Source organism: Sminthopsis crassicaudata, chromosome 6, assembly GCF_048593235.1.
Source record: "Sminthopsis crassicaudata isolate SCR6 chromosome 6, ASM4859323v1, whole genome shotgun sequence".
Taxonomy (NCBI): Eukaryota; Metazoa; Chordata; class Mammalia; order Dasyuromorphia; family Dasyuridae; genus Sminthopsis; species Sminthopsis crassicaudata.
Window position 1 is genome coordinate 180605673 of NC_133622.1, and position 14469 is coordinate 180620141.

The window sequence follows — 14469 nt, forward strand, 5'->3', positions numbered from 1 at the left end:
CACCACCTTGAGGTTGGCAGGTGCCGCCAGCAAGCACTAACAGGGCAGGACGGTCATTGGATTGTACCTGCTCAGGGTCTAAAAGAGCCTTCTCCTGGGGCCATCTGAGGCTCTCAGGGACAGTCTTCCAAGACATTGTGCCCACGTGGAGCAAAATATTTTTAATTAAACAAAAAACCAAAGCAAATGAAGAGCAGGGAATTGGAAATAGAAAAGTGTATCAAAGCTGGATATTTGAACCAGTGATTGTGGTAAGAAAAGTCGGTGGGAGCAGTGTCCCACTAGAAAGAGTGCCGGCTTAGGGGCAGATTACACCCTGCTTTATCCCCTTGACCCTCTGTAATTTTTGTGACCCATATTTGCCCCAGAAATGTACTCCATCTTCTATCCCCCCATCATCTGGGAACATAGCAAGGGATTCTTGGATAACCATCAGGCCGGATCATGGGCTATTATCATCACTGCCACTGCTCCTAGTATCAAGGGTGCAGTTATGGGTACCTTCCTGTCCCTCATCTCCTCCTATGCAAAGTTTCAATGTTTACTAAGTTTATGGCTTTTTTTTTTTTTTTTTTTTTTTTTTTTTTTTTGAGGCTCAGATATGAGGGGGGGCTACCCTGGTCCTTAAGTAATTGGCCTGCAGGCACACAGCCAGCAAGAGTTTGAAGAGGGCCAGCCGGCATTTATGAAGCCCTGCTGGGCACCAGGCATTGTGCTACATGTAGGCAAGTCAGACACCCATAGAGGATTTGGATCCTGATCTTCCTGACCTCTTGCCTGCATTCTCTATCTTCATAACCCACAGTGCCCGGCAAAGCCTTTTTATCTTGGGATGTGCCACGGCGTGTCTGCCAGGAGCCTCGTCTTTGGGAACCTAATGCCATCTCTAGTGATGGCAGGTGGCATTCGAAGGGCCAGATACTTCTAACCTTAACTTCTTTGTCAGGGTGGTTGGATCCTGAGCATTTATTAAGTGTGTGCTATGTGCCAGGCACAGGATCAAGTAAAGAGAATGTGTGTGTGTGTGTGTGTGTGTGTGTGTGTGTGTGTGTGTGTATGACAGAGAAAGATACAGATGGAGGCAGACGGACAGAGATGGAAAGAGGCAAAGACAGACACACACACACACAAAGATAGAGAGATGGAAAGAGACAAGTGGAGAGAGAGATAGAGAAAGACAGAGACAAGTGGAGAGAGAAACAGAAAGATAGAGAGACAGAGACAGAGATGGAGGGAGGGAGGAGAGACAGAAGCAGAAAGAGATAAAGAGAGACAGACACTCTTGAAATTTGGGGCTGGAAGACATGCCTGCAGGAATCCAATCTACCACCTTCATTTTACGGATGAGGAAACTAGAAACTGAGGCCCAGAGAGAGGAAATGATTTCACCTTACAGAAGTAGGGCTGTAAGAGGGCTCAAAGGGCATCTGTCTGTTGGCAGAAATGTAGGTTGTTAAAGCTGCTGGTGCTCCCATAGCATCGTTTTGTTCAGTGTGTGGAATCTGTTTCCTAGATTCCTTATCTATTTTTTCTTCCTGTCCAGGTGGTCTATAATTTATTCCTACAATAATATCGCTTCTGTTTCTAGATAAAGAAAACCTAGTCATCTTCCTGAACCAATCAGAGTCTGATTTGGGTGTGAATAACACCAAAACATTTTTCTGAACCAATAATTGTTCCTTCCTCCTCTCTCTGTTCATCCTTGAAGACGTGTTGGATTTGGAGTCAGGAGTCTTGCATTTGAAGCTTATTGCTAGTAGTGCGATCATGGACAAATTTTATTTTATTCAGACTTGGTTTTCCCTTCTGTAAAATAGGGATAAGGTGAGGAAGAAGATAAATGGGCATAGCTCCTAAAGAATCATTCCTGGGGTCAAGAAGACCTGGATTCAAACCTTGCCCCTGAAACTTTCTATGTGACTCTGTGCAAATTCTCTCCATACCCCAGCCAGTGCTTTAAGACTGTGTCTTGGTCAAAGGAGTGTGTTCACCTGGGACTTTCATAAGCCCATGAAACCATAGGTCTGGGTCTATATCCCAAGTGGGGAGCACATCCTCAGGGGGATACTATGAGATTTAAATGAGATGTGCAAGGAACTTTAAAATTTTCCTGGTGCCATATGTGTCTATTACTATTATTGTTAATCATTGCTATTATTGTTATTAATACCAAGGATCCTTTTCATTTTGTCACAGAGACTTGAATATCAATCTTTTGTTTCTAGTGGAAACCCAGAGTTGGGAGATCTCCTTTTGCTTCCAAGGTTTTAAGAGAAGATGTGGGACTTGAGTTCAAATCTTGGCCTTAACTTCTCTGGAACTACTCTCTATAATGAGAAGACTGGCCGTTCAGGGTGACCTTTCAGGACTGTTGGCTGGAGATCTAAGATCCTCTGAACACGTCAGCTTGTGGGCTTGAAACATTGACCTCGTTCAGAGGGTCATATTATTACCTTGAAGGTGTTTTAGCCATAAGGATTAAGGCCTTTGCCTTTTCCAGTTTTTGCTGAGAGAAGTCAGCGAATCTCAATGACTTGGGAGGGCCACCTGCCATCTTGGAATCAAGTCAAGTCACCAAGTGTTTTTAAGGCAGACACTGTCCTAAACACCAGGAATTCAAAGAAAGTCAATAGTAGTCTTTGCGATTGTGAAGCTCATGGTCCAATAGTGAGAACTTCTGGTTTGGGAGTGTACCTAGGAAGGGTTCAATGGGAATCAACGCAAAACTAGGGTTTGTAGAGTTAATCCCTGAACCCAACAGCAAGGATAGTAAGAACTTGTAAATGGTCATTATTTCAAGTCTGCATCTGCTTTCTGAATTATTAAAAGTCCCTACTAAGTGGCTCATCACCATTGCCAACCTTTTAAAACACATTAAACTCTTTCTGATGCTTTGTTTTCTCCTGAGTCACATGATGGCAAATAATTAGGGCTTTAGGAAATCGGAAAGGAGGCAGACTCATTTGGATTTGTTTCTTGGGGGGTAGAAGGCATCCTGATCTCCCCAGCTAGGTCAACCTGTTCTGTTTGCCCCAGGACAGGTTATGGTAGCTCAGAGTGTGGGCATCGGGCTTGAGGTGGAGTTGTGAAATGAGGGTGGTGTGGTATGGTGTGGTGTGGACCGGTTGGGGGGAGGTTCCAGGCTGACTGCCCGGGGCCATGTTGGGTTTTAAGCTTTCACTGATTGGTCTCTGAGGTTGTCTCTCAAAGTTGATGTGGCCTAGATGTTGGGGAGGCTGGCAGCTGGCTGCCAGACTGAGAAAGAACAGCTTGACTTTGTCCCCTCCAAGTGAAGACTCAAAAGTAACCCTGTCAGGGATGGTTGTGTCCTAGCTGGAGTGAGGAAGGATATGTTCAGTTTCCATGAGGGTTATCAGGAAGCCAAAAAGGATTTCTGAGTAAGGCTAGAGACAGGAGTTTGATTTGTGTGTGTGTGTGTGTGTGTGTGTGTGTGTGTGTGTGTGTGTGTGTGTTTGAACATTCATTTTTTAAAAAATAAGAATTCTGAATTTTCTCCTTCCTTCTTACCCTTCCCTTTCCCACCAGAAAAACAAGAAATGAAATATTAATTACACATGTGAAATTATGCAAAGCATATTTCAATATTAGCTATGTCGCAAAAAAAAGCAAGAAAAATAAAATGAAAATATCATGCTTCAATCTGTATTCAGACTCTAGTGATTCTTTCTTTAGAGGTGTTAGCATTTTTCATCATGGATCCTTTGGAATTGTCTTTGATCATTGTATTGCTGAGAATAGCTAAGTAACTCAGTTTTTCATTGTATAATATTGCTGCTACTGTGTGTGCACAGTGTTTTGGTTCTGTTTACTTTACTTTGTGTCAGTTCATGTAGGTCTTCCTGAGTTCTTCTGAAGCCATCCTTCTCATCATTTTTTATGATAAATAGTATTTCATCACAATCATATTCCACAACTTGTTCAGCTATTCCTTAATTGAGGGGCAATCACTAAATTTTATTTTATTTTTCAAAAAGTATTTAATTTTAAAGGTTTCTCTTTTCACAACATATGCATAGATAATTTTTTATTAAGGCTTTTTTCATCACAAATACAGATAATTTTCAACATTCACTGTTGTAAAACCTTGTGTTCCAAATTTTTTCCCTCCCTCCTCTCCACAGCAAGCAGTGCAACATGTTAAACATCTGCAATTCTACAACACATATTTTCACAATTGTCATGCTGCACAATAAAAATCTGATTAAAAAGAGAAAAAATAAGAAAGAAAACAAAATGCAAGAAAATAACAACACAAAAAGTGAAAATACTATGCTGTGGTCCACACTCAGGTCCCACAGTCCTCTCTCTGGCTACAAATGGCTCTCTCCATCACAAGACCATCAGAACTGGCCTGAATCAGAAGCGATCATCATATAATCTTGTTGCTGTGTACAATATTCTCCTGTTTCTATTCCCTTCACTCAACATCATTTCCTAGGAATCTGACTTCAAGTATTCTTTTATGTTCTGGAGATGTTAGATGTGTCCCCACCCCACTGTAGCTGTTAAGATCTAGGGTGCTAGCTTGGACTGGGGCTCTGCTGACCAGACTACACTGGAACTGCCTACTAGCTTCTCATTCTGTTGGCACAGACCCTCTCCACTGTCTTTGAGGCCTCCCTGATGTCCCCAGGCTGAGAGGTCAAGAAGCTTCCGGCACTGCTGCTGATTCAGAGATCCCACCTCACTGATGCTTGAGGTCCAGCTGGAGCTGGGGTCCAGGCCTGTGTAGGGGTTGCCCAGTAGGTTCCTGCTCTGGTTCCACAAACCTTTTCTGCTGACCTTCTAGGTCCTCTTTGGTATCTCTGGGCCGAAAGGAAGTCACCAAGACTGCCACTGATTCACAGGTTGGCTGGGCCAGGCTGGAACTGGGTGTGGGGTGTGCAGTGCACCCTGCACCAGGACTGCGTGCTAGATGTCACTGATGTCACTCACCTTTTCTCCTGAGCTAAATTGCCTTTGGCTGAAAAATGTTCTATTCTGTCTTTTTTGGGTGTTTTGATGCTCTAAAATTTGATTAGACATTATTTAAGGATATTTGGAGCAGTTTGGGGGGGAAATGAACAAATTTCTGCCTTTATTCTGCCATTGTCTCAGACGCCTGCTTTTTTTCTAATTTTGGCTGCATTGGTTTTGTTTGTACTAGACCTTTTAAATTTGATTTAATGTCCATTTTTAAAAATCCCATAATCCTCCTTGTCTCTTGTTGGTCATAAATTCTTCCCTTATCTACAATTCTAATAAGTAAAATATTCCATTCTCCCCTAACTTTCTGTGATAACACTCTCTATGTCTAAAATATGTATGAATTTTGACCTTATCCTGAAATGTGGTGTAATATGTTGATCTATGGCTACTTTCCAGTTTTTCCAGTATTTTTTGTGAAATAGTACATTTTTGTCCCAAAAGATGGGATCTTTGGGTTTATCAAATACTGATTTACTATAGTCATTTACTGCTGTGTATTGTGTTCTGAATCAATTCCACTTATCCACCATTTTATTTCTTTGCCAATACAAGATTATTTTGATTATAACTGCTTGAAAATACAGTTTGAAACTTCATATGCACAAGATGCCCTTTTCACATTTTTTATTCATTCTCTTGCTATTCTTGACCTTTTATTCTTCCAGATTAATTTTATTATTATTTTTCCAGCTCTATAAAATAATTCTTTATTAGTTTGGTGTGGCACTGAATTAGAAAATTGAGAATTGTCTTTTTATAATGTTGGCTTGACCTATCCATGAACAATCTATATTTTTCCAGTTATTTAAATCTAACTTTATTTGCGTAAAAAGTGTTTTAAATTGTGGTCATATAGTTCTTTGGTTTGTCTTGGCAGGCAGGCTCCCAAATATTTAATATTGTTTGCAATTATTTTAAATGAAATTTCTTTTTTTATCTTTTGTTGGTAGGCTTTGTTGGTAAAATATAGAAATACCGATGTTTTGTCAGTTTATTTTATATTTATTAGCTTTGCTAAAGTTAGTTATTTTAATTACTTTTTTTTAGTTGATTCTCTAAGAATATCATGTTGTCTGCATTGTTTCCTTATTGTCTGTTTTAATTTCTTCAATTTCTTATTGCTGTAGCTAGCACTTCCAGTACAATATTAAGTAATGGTGATAATGGGCATCCTTGTTTCATCCCTGATCTTATTGGGGAGGTTTTTAGCTTATCCCCATTACAGTTAATGCTTAATGATGGTTTTAGAAAGATATTACTTTTAATACTAAGGAAAGCTTTATTTATATGCTTTGCAGTTTTTTTTTTTTAAATAAAAATGAGTGTTATATTTTGTCAAATTTTTTCCTGTATCTATTGAGGTAATCATAATTTTTGTGGCTTTTGTTATTGATATGGTCACTTATGCTGATTAGTTTTTCTAATATTGAACCAGCCCTGCATTCCTGGTATAAATATCATCTAGTCATGATGTATGGTCTTTGTCATTTACTGTTGTAATCATTTTGCAAGTTTTTTATTTAAAATTGTTTTATTAATATACATTAGGAAAATGGGTCTCTAGTTTTCTTTCTCTGTTTTTGTTCTTCCTCATTCAGGTACCAGTACCATATCTGTGTTGTAAAAGGAATTTAGTAGAACTCCTTTTTTGTTTATTTTTCCAAAGAGATTATATAGATTTGGAATTAATTGCTCTTCAAATATTTGGTAGAATTTACTTGTGAATTACATCTAGTTCTGGGGATTTTTCTTAGGGAGCTCATTGATGGCTTGAGGAGGAATTTCTTTTCTTTTCTTTTCTTTTTCTTTTTAAATTTAATTTTTTTTAATTTTTACAAAAATTGTATGCATAGGTAATTTTCCAGCATTGACAATTGCAAAGCCTTTTGTTTCAACTTTTCCCCTCCTTCCCCCCTACCCCTTCCCCCAGATAGCAGGTTAACCAATATATGTTAAATATGTGAAAGTATAAGTTAAATATAATATATGTATACATGTCAAAACAGTTATTTTGCTGTCGAAAAGAATTGGACTTTGAAACAGTGTACAATTAGCCTGTGAAGGAGGTAAAAAATGTAGGCAGACAAAAATATAGGGATTGGGAATTCTTTGTAGTGGTTCATAGTGAACTCCCAGAATTCTTTTGTGGGTGTAGCTGGTTCAGTTCATTACTGCTCTATTGGAACTGATTTGCTTCATCTCATGTTGGAGAGGGCCTCGTCCATTAGAATTGATCATCATATAGTATTGTTATTGAATTATATAATGATCTCCTGGTTCTGCTCATTTCACTCAGCATCAGTTCATGTACATCTCTCCAGGTCTTTCTGAAATCATCCTGTTGGTCATTTCTTACAGAACAATTATAAAGACTTTCTTTTTTTAAGATAGGGTTATTTAAGTATTTCTTCTTCTGTAAATTTGAGCAATTTATATTTTTGTAAATATTCATCCATTTCCTTAAATTATCAGATTCATTGGTATGTAATTGTGCAAATATTTCCTAATAATTACTTTCCCTTCCCTTTTTATTGGTGGTGAATTCACTTTTTTTAGCTTTTGATTTTGTTTCTTTTTTAAAAATCAAATTAACCAATGGTTTCTCTGTCTTATTAGGCTTATTCCCCCATAAAAATAGCTTCTAGTCTTATTTATTAGTTTAATTATTTTAAACTTTCTATTTTATTAAATCTCTCCTTTGATTTTTCAGTATTTTTAATTGAGTAATTAATTGGGGGATTTTAATTTTTTCTTTTTAATAGTTTTTAAACTTTTTCATGAACTGGAGTGCAGAGGAGGGGGAGGTGCAATGTGCTGAGGCCCACAGCCCTGCTTTATGGACAGTGCTTGAAGGCAGGGATCAGAGAAAGAACAGACCACTGACTGCTTGTTTTCCAAAGTGACCTCTGTCTTTTGGAGTACTCCTGATCCTTTACTGGAAAGAAGACACATAAGTGAGGTACCTGAGATCTTGAGTCCTCAGATTCTTGCCCAAATCTTCATGTTTCTTAAAATTTATTCACTTATAGCCCCTTAAGAGGGGCAGGAGAAAGTTCCAGTAGGGTGTAGAGTACTGGACCTAGAGCCAGACCCAAATTCAAATTCAGTCTGAGACATCTATTATTAGCACTGTGACCCCAGGAAAATCACTTAATCTCTATCTGATTCAGGCCCAAATGTAATATAGGGATAATGATAGCATCTATCTTTTAGGTTTTTATGAAGATTAAATAGGAATAGATATAATATATTATAGCTATCACAATAGCCAATGTTTATAGAATATTTTAAAGTTTACAAAGTGCTTTACAAAAATTATCTCCTTTGAATATGGATCAAAGCACAGTATTCACCTTTTTTAAAGTTTTTTTTTTCTTATGATTTTTTTCCCTTTTGTTCTGTTTTTTATTTTTTGGGTACAACATGATAAATATGGAAATATGTTTAAAAGGAGTGTACATATTTCACCTTTATCAGAGAGAGGGGAAGTAAGAGAGGAATTGGCAAAAAATTTGGAACACAAAGTCTTATAAAGGTGAATGTTGAAAACTATTTGTATGTGGATTTGGAAAAATAAAATATCATTTGAACTAAGCATTTAGAGCCGTACCCTTGTAACCCCCTCATTTTACAGGTGAGGAAGTAGAGATCTTGGTGCTAAAATGAGTTGCTAAACCTTAGAGGTGGGGTTTGAATCCAGGAACTCTGGTGCTGAATCCAGGGCTGGTGTTCTTGCCCCTAACTGGCTCTGTAAGTTGCCTTCTGGGAGGATTGAGAAGTAGTGTGGAACATGCTGTGTTCTGCAGTGAAGTCTGTGTGCTCTACAAAACCCATCTAAGGGAGGTGTTAGGTTGACATCCTCAGCAACAGAGCTCTGCAGGCCAGATAGTACATTTGTGGGGAGTGAGGGGAAGGCCAATCAGATAAGTAACACAATAGCTTCCCTGGGGACTCACAGTGCATCCATGAGCAGTGCTGAGTGTGCTTGGGACACAAAGTACATTTCTGAATGTGTGCTTGGATTCAGGGTGGGCACTCATGCCCTTCCACTCTGTGGTGGGCTTTCCCTGATGCAGGCTGTATTGATGATGGCACAGAGAAACAGATTCCCTGGCCAGCTTGAAGTGATGGGACTGGATGGGTAAGGGGGGATAGGGGAAGGAGTGGACAGGTAAGAGACACACACAGGTGAGGGTCAGGAGGCCAGCTTCCTTGGAGCCTGCCTGTTACTTCCTTATGTACTAGGCAGTCCAGGAGACTGATGGGCCAGAGGTTGAGATTAAGCTCCTAGCTTTCAGTGATCTGTGAACCATAGATACCCACATGCTCCCCGGGGCTGGCCTGGAAATGAAGTAGCCCAGAAGGGGAGGTTTGTGTCTTCCACTGGCTTCCTGGAGAGCTTAGCCTAGTTACAGAGAGGCTTTGCTTTTAGAGCGGAATTCTTGTCAGCAGACCTGTACTGGGTTGTCTGCTCAGTCTATACGAGGTTTCGAGCTGGCCCTAGGGACTCCAGAGTGAACAGCAGGCCTCTCGGCCCTCAGAGTGGACAGAGTGGGGTATCACACGGTGAATATAGAAGGGATAAAACAAAGGAAGGGACTACAAGCTCTAGGACGAGGCAGTGGGGGAGATCCTCTGGGAAGGAAAGGTTACCTGAGCTGTGCCAGGGAGAGCTAGGTATGGGGGAGAAGAGGATCCACTCCTTGACTGATATGGAGTACAGTGGGATATCCTGAGGTGGAAGCCAGCCAGCTGGGTGTAGGCCAGAGCCAGCCTGGACTTAGATAGGATTTTTAGTCAAGTGCCAGCCTTAAAAGAGTTTGTCTTGGATCTTCATGGCAGCTGGGAGCTACAGCATTTCCTGAATGTCTTTGACTTAATTTCTTGAGTTGCCTTGTCTTGGGGACCTTTCAAAAGTCTTTTTTTTGGTAGCCACACTCTGTGTGTGGTTGAGTTTCAGCCATATTTGACATTTATTTATCTACCTGTCTATCTATCCATCCATCCATCCATCCATCCATCCATTCATCTATCCATTTCTTTATTATTTGTTTAGTTTAGTTTATTTTTAATACACATTGTTTTATGAATTATATTGGGAGAGAAAAATCAGAGCAAAAGGGAAAAACCATGGGAGAGATAAAAAGATAGAAAAAAGAAGTGAACATAGCAAGAGCATTTATTTATTGACGGTTTTTTCTCAAGCTTGTACAACTCTGTGTTTCAAATTCTTTCTCTGTGGTTGGACTTCCATTAGGAATTTCATTAGTGGGATTCTGACAATGGGAGAGGATTGGGTAGGGTTGAGGACTTAACAGAATCTGTGTCTGGAATATGCCGGCCCCTCATCATTAACTTCCATGACATGAGAATGGAATGTAAGTCTGGCTCTTGGTGTCTTGACCTAGCTCAGCTCAGATGTAGAAGGACTTCTGTTTTTCTCTCTGTCTATTCCCCAAGTATACATGCCTTCCATTTTCCTGGTTTCAGGTTGGAGGATGAACCTTGACTGTGCTTGGGGGGAGTGCTTGTGCTCAGGCTTGTTCCCAGGGGCTCTCAGAGCAGAAAGGGCAGTTGGGGCAGAGACAGGGTGTCCCGGGTCCTAGTCCCTATCTCCTCCTGCTCCTGGTCCCCATAGTAGGGAGGGGACCCTGGAAAGGGTGTGGGTTAGAAACTTGATAATAAACTCCTAGGTGAGTGAGTTTTTGTTTCCAAGCATGAATCTTCAATGGGCAAGCATTGTCAAGCGAAGATGAGTAATTCTCAGACATTTAATTTACACTGAGGTTTCTTTATTTATTTTAGGAAACAAGGTGTGTTTCCCTTCCTGGTGAATGTCAGACAAAGAACCATGGCCGGCACGTCTTGGGACCGAAGCCTTCTCACTGAACGGGAGACAAGTTGGATTTTAAGTGATTTAAGGCGCTGACTTTTCTTCATCTTCCATCTGGAGGGGCTTTGTATTAAACCAACTGAAAAGGTTAATCCAGAATGAACAATCAGAATTCAGAAGAGGAAGCACAAGAAGGCTCACAGCTTTCCTTATTTCAAGGAGATAAATGTGGGAATGAGTTGGCACTTGAAGGACCATCAGCCTTCATTCACGCACGCTGGGACTCGGCTCCCCACCTCGGCACACAGAACGCTCAGGAAGCCTGTTTGCACACGCTGGGGGCTGATGGGGAAGGGATTTCCTTAACCAGTTCATGTGCCAAAGTGCTTGCTGGGGATGAGGACATCTATCGGGAGGCACAGTCTCTGTCAGTGATACGTGGCGAGGCTCCAGGAGGGTCCTGGGGGAGCGACAAGATGGGCCTGTTGGAGCCAGAATACCAGTATAACAGTGCCCAGCCTTGTGCTGCCCAAGCCCAGAGGGTTCAGCCCTCCGTGCCTGGAGAGTGGAGATATGACTGTGGAGATTCTAATGGGACGATGGGCCATGCTTTACTCAACCTGGAAGAAGGGTGGCAAATGAAGGGTGAGGGCCCGGGTACCCTGGAAATGTCAGATACCCCGAGAAGCCTGCCCCAACCTGGCCAGCCTATGATGACTCCTGCCTTTTCTTCTGAGATCTGTGTGGCAAACAAGAACTCGGCTGATGGGGGCTCGGGGATCCCCCTGGAGACCGCTTCCCAGGAGCCTTCCGAGCTCTCCAACACCACGTACCTGGTTATATCAGACACGGCCATGCAGACAGACGCCACTGCTGATGCTGAAAGCCCACACTCCCCAGAGAAGCTCCTTGGGGCTCTCACCAATGGTTTCCAACAGGAAATAGCCAAAGCAGAGGAGGTCCAATCCCCGGAGCCAGGTTTGGAAGGTCTTAATGGTTTGTATACATCTCTAACGGAAAAGGATTTTGGCTTATATAAAGACCAACCGAATGGTGAGCCCACTTTGCAGACTTTGTGTACCCCATCAGAGTGCTCCGTGGAGGCTGAATGTCCTGTGGACAGACCACCCTTCAGTGACCCCGAAGAACAGGGGCACCAGCCGGGAGAGCCACTGAATGAGATGGCTTCTCCTGACAGCAATCTAGGAGTCATAAATCATCCTGCGGCAGCCCCAGTAGCAGGGAGTCTTTCACCGGGCTGGGAAGCAGCTCCATCGTGTGGGTCAGGGTGGGAAATGGCAGATAGCATTTCCAGCCCCAATGATGCTAGTTATCCCCCATCAATTATCTTGGAGTGCCCCAATGAGACTTTTTCCATCTTGCTTCCGGATAAAGCAAAGGAGAAACCTTCTGAAATAGAAAAAAATACTCTAGAGCTGGTCAAGCTTCCCAACAGGAAACTGGCCCCCATAAAGACACTAAAGCCCACTCTCGGCAAAGTCCTGGGAAAACCAGCCCCCAAGTCAGCAGTAGCAGCAGGAAACGGCCTCCACAAAATGGAGAAAATCAGCTTTCCCAGGCCGAACTTCAAGAACGTCAAAGCCAAAGTTATCTCTCGAGCCGTGCTGCAGCCCCGAGAGCCGGCGGCTGCTGCGACGGATCCCAGACTGCCTCCTGGGCCCCCAGTGGCGGAATCTCCCTTGAACAGCGCGCCAAGGAGAGCTGAGAGCAAGGCCACTGCCAAGGCAGAGGTCCTCACGGGGAAGAGCCACAGGCAGCACCTCCTTAAGCTCATTACCAGCCAGGTCATACATGTCACAACTCATTCCAAAAGCGCTTCCCACGAGACTCCAAGAGCAGCCCAGAAGCTGAGAGCACACCACGCAGGAGGCGTCCCCCGAGCCAGTCTGTCCAGGGCAGGGCGCCTGCCTGGGTCTGGGGCTGGAGCCATGGGGCCCCACAAGGGCGCAGATGCCCCAGATGCCCCTGTGAAAACGGCAGAATCGACTCAACAAGGGCCTCGAGCTCCTACCTCTGATGGAGCTCACACTGAGAGGCGGAAGAGTAAGGACAGAGGTGTGGGAGTGCCCCTGGGCACCCAGGAAGGGCAGAGAGAGCTGGTAATGCCTCCGCCGGCCTGCAGTCCTGCCCTGGTAAGTACTCCTTGGGTCTGGTTCAAGGAGAGTGGTTTGAGGGAATCTGGGAAGTGGCTCAAAAGTCACTGGAGGCATACCCACAGTTGGGAAGATGGCGTGGTTTCTAAATGGAGGGAGATTCAGAGAGAGGACCGTGGGAACCGAGTGTGGATCCCCACACAGCATTTTCACTTTTTGTTGTTGTTGTTGGCTTGCATTTTGTTTTCTTTCTCATTTTTTTTCTGATGTGATTTGATTTTTCTTGTGCAGCAAGATAATTGTATACATATATAGGCATATAGTGGATTTAATATATATTTCTGCCATTTTTAACATATGTTAGACTACTTGCCATCTAGGGGAGGGGGGGTGAGGGAAGGGGGGAAATTGGAACACAAGGTTTTGCAAAGGTTAATGTTGAAGAAATTAAAAAAAAAAGACTATAAATATACAAACAAATATATAAATGGAGGGGGATTTGTGTTGAAGGTTCTTAATAATTCTGTCAGCCAGTCAGTAAAATGCTGGATGTGAACCTGAATTCATATTCTCTGTCCCCTACCTATTACTTGCTAGGTGATTGTAGGCAATCCCATTACCTACCTTCTCAGGGCTCAGTTTTTCTCATCTTTAAAATGGGGGGTTGTAATATTAATACATATATGTTCTTTGCAAACTTGGATGAGCTGTAGCCATGGAGGAGGTTGTTAATGAAAGCTGTGGGCTTTGTTCTTGCAGCTTTTGGGTCGTTCCTCCCCACCTCCCTCCTGTAGACTGCTGAGCTTGGCTGGCATTTTCATTTGGGCCCCAGAAGTGTGGGATTGTGGGACTGGAAGAGACCAATGGGTTCCAAGAGAGGGAAAGAGCTCAGAGGAGATTGATCTGCTAGCACTTAGCACCCATTCATAGCTGTCTGCTTAAGTCTCACGCTCAGCGGCAAGAGCAGGTAGAATGTAATTTGCTTGTAAATTGACATGAGTTGTGCGAACATCCTGAAGGATTCAGTAGCCAGAGAAGTCTCTTCCCGTGTGAGCTACAGGGATGAGCTGAGGAGATCTTGTCTGAGACTGGGGACCTTAGCCTCTGCATCATGATTAAAGCTCACATGTTTTGAGGGACTTCAAGAACATGAAGAATAACCATAAGAGCAAGTTTTAATATATGTAACCACATCCTGGAAAGCAGATAATATTTTTCTCCCCATTTTACATTTAAAACTGAGGTGAACAGGGTTTAAATGACTTACTCAGGCTCACATGGCTAGTAAATGTCTGAGGTGGAATTGAAACTTGGGTCTTCCTGACTCTAAGTTCCAAACAGAATTTATTATCTTTGTGGGTCCTCTCCAAAATTGCCTGTTTCCATGATTCTTCTAAACCTCCTGTTTTGTCATATCTCCCGACTCCATTCTATCTTCCATTTTCCTAAAGCAGAGCTCTGACCATGTCACCTCTGCCTCCCCAGTGACTAAGCAACCTTCAGTGGGTCCCTATAGCCTAGCAAATACAGAAT

At 42.4% G+C, this 14469-nt stretch overlaps 1 protein-coding gene across 9 annotated transcripts in view; it reads left to right on the plus strand.

Moving 5' to 3' along the window:
* MTUS1 (microtubule associated scaffold protein 1) overlaps positions 1 to 14469 on the plus strand; it is a 125579-nt gene that overhangs the window by 28721 nt on the left and 82389 nt on the right. For 8 of the 9 annotated variants that reach the window (XM_074273883.1, XM_074273884.1, XM_074273886.1 and 5 more), the window contains one exon: positions 10795 to 12975. In XM_074273883.1, the coding sequence (XP_074129984.1) occupies positions 10981 to 12975 (1995 nt within the window). In that variant the 5' untranslated portion in view covers positions 10795 to 10980. Of the gene's footprint in view, positions 1 to 7751; positions 7949 to 10794; positions 12976 to 14469 lie in introns of all 9 variants that reach the window. The other variant, XM_074273885.1, reaches the window with a different exon arrangement.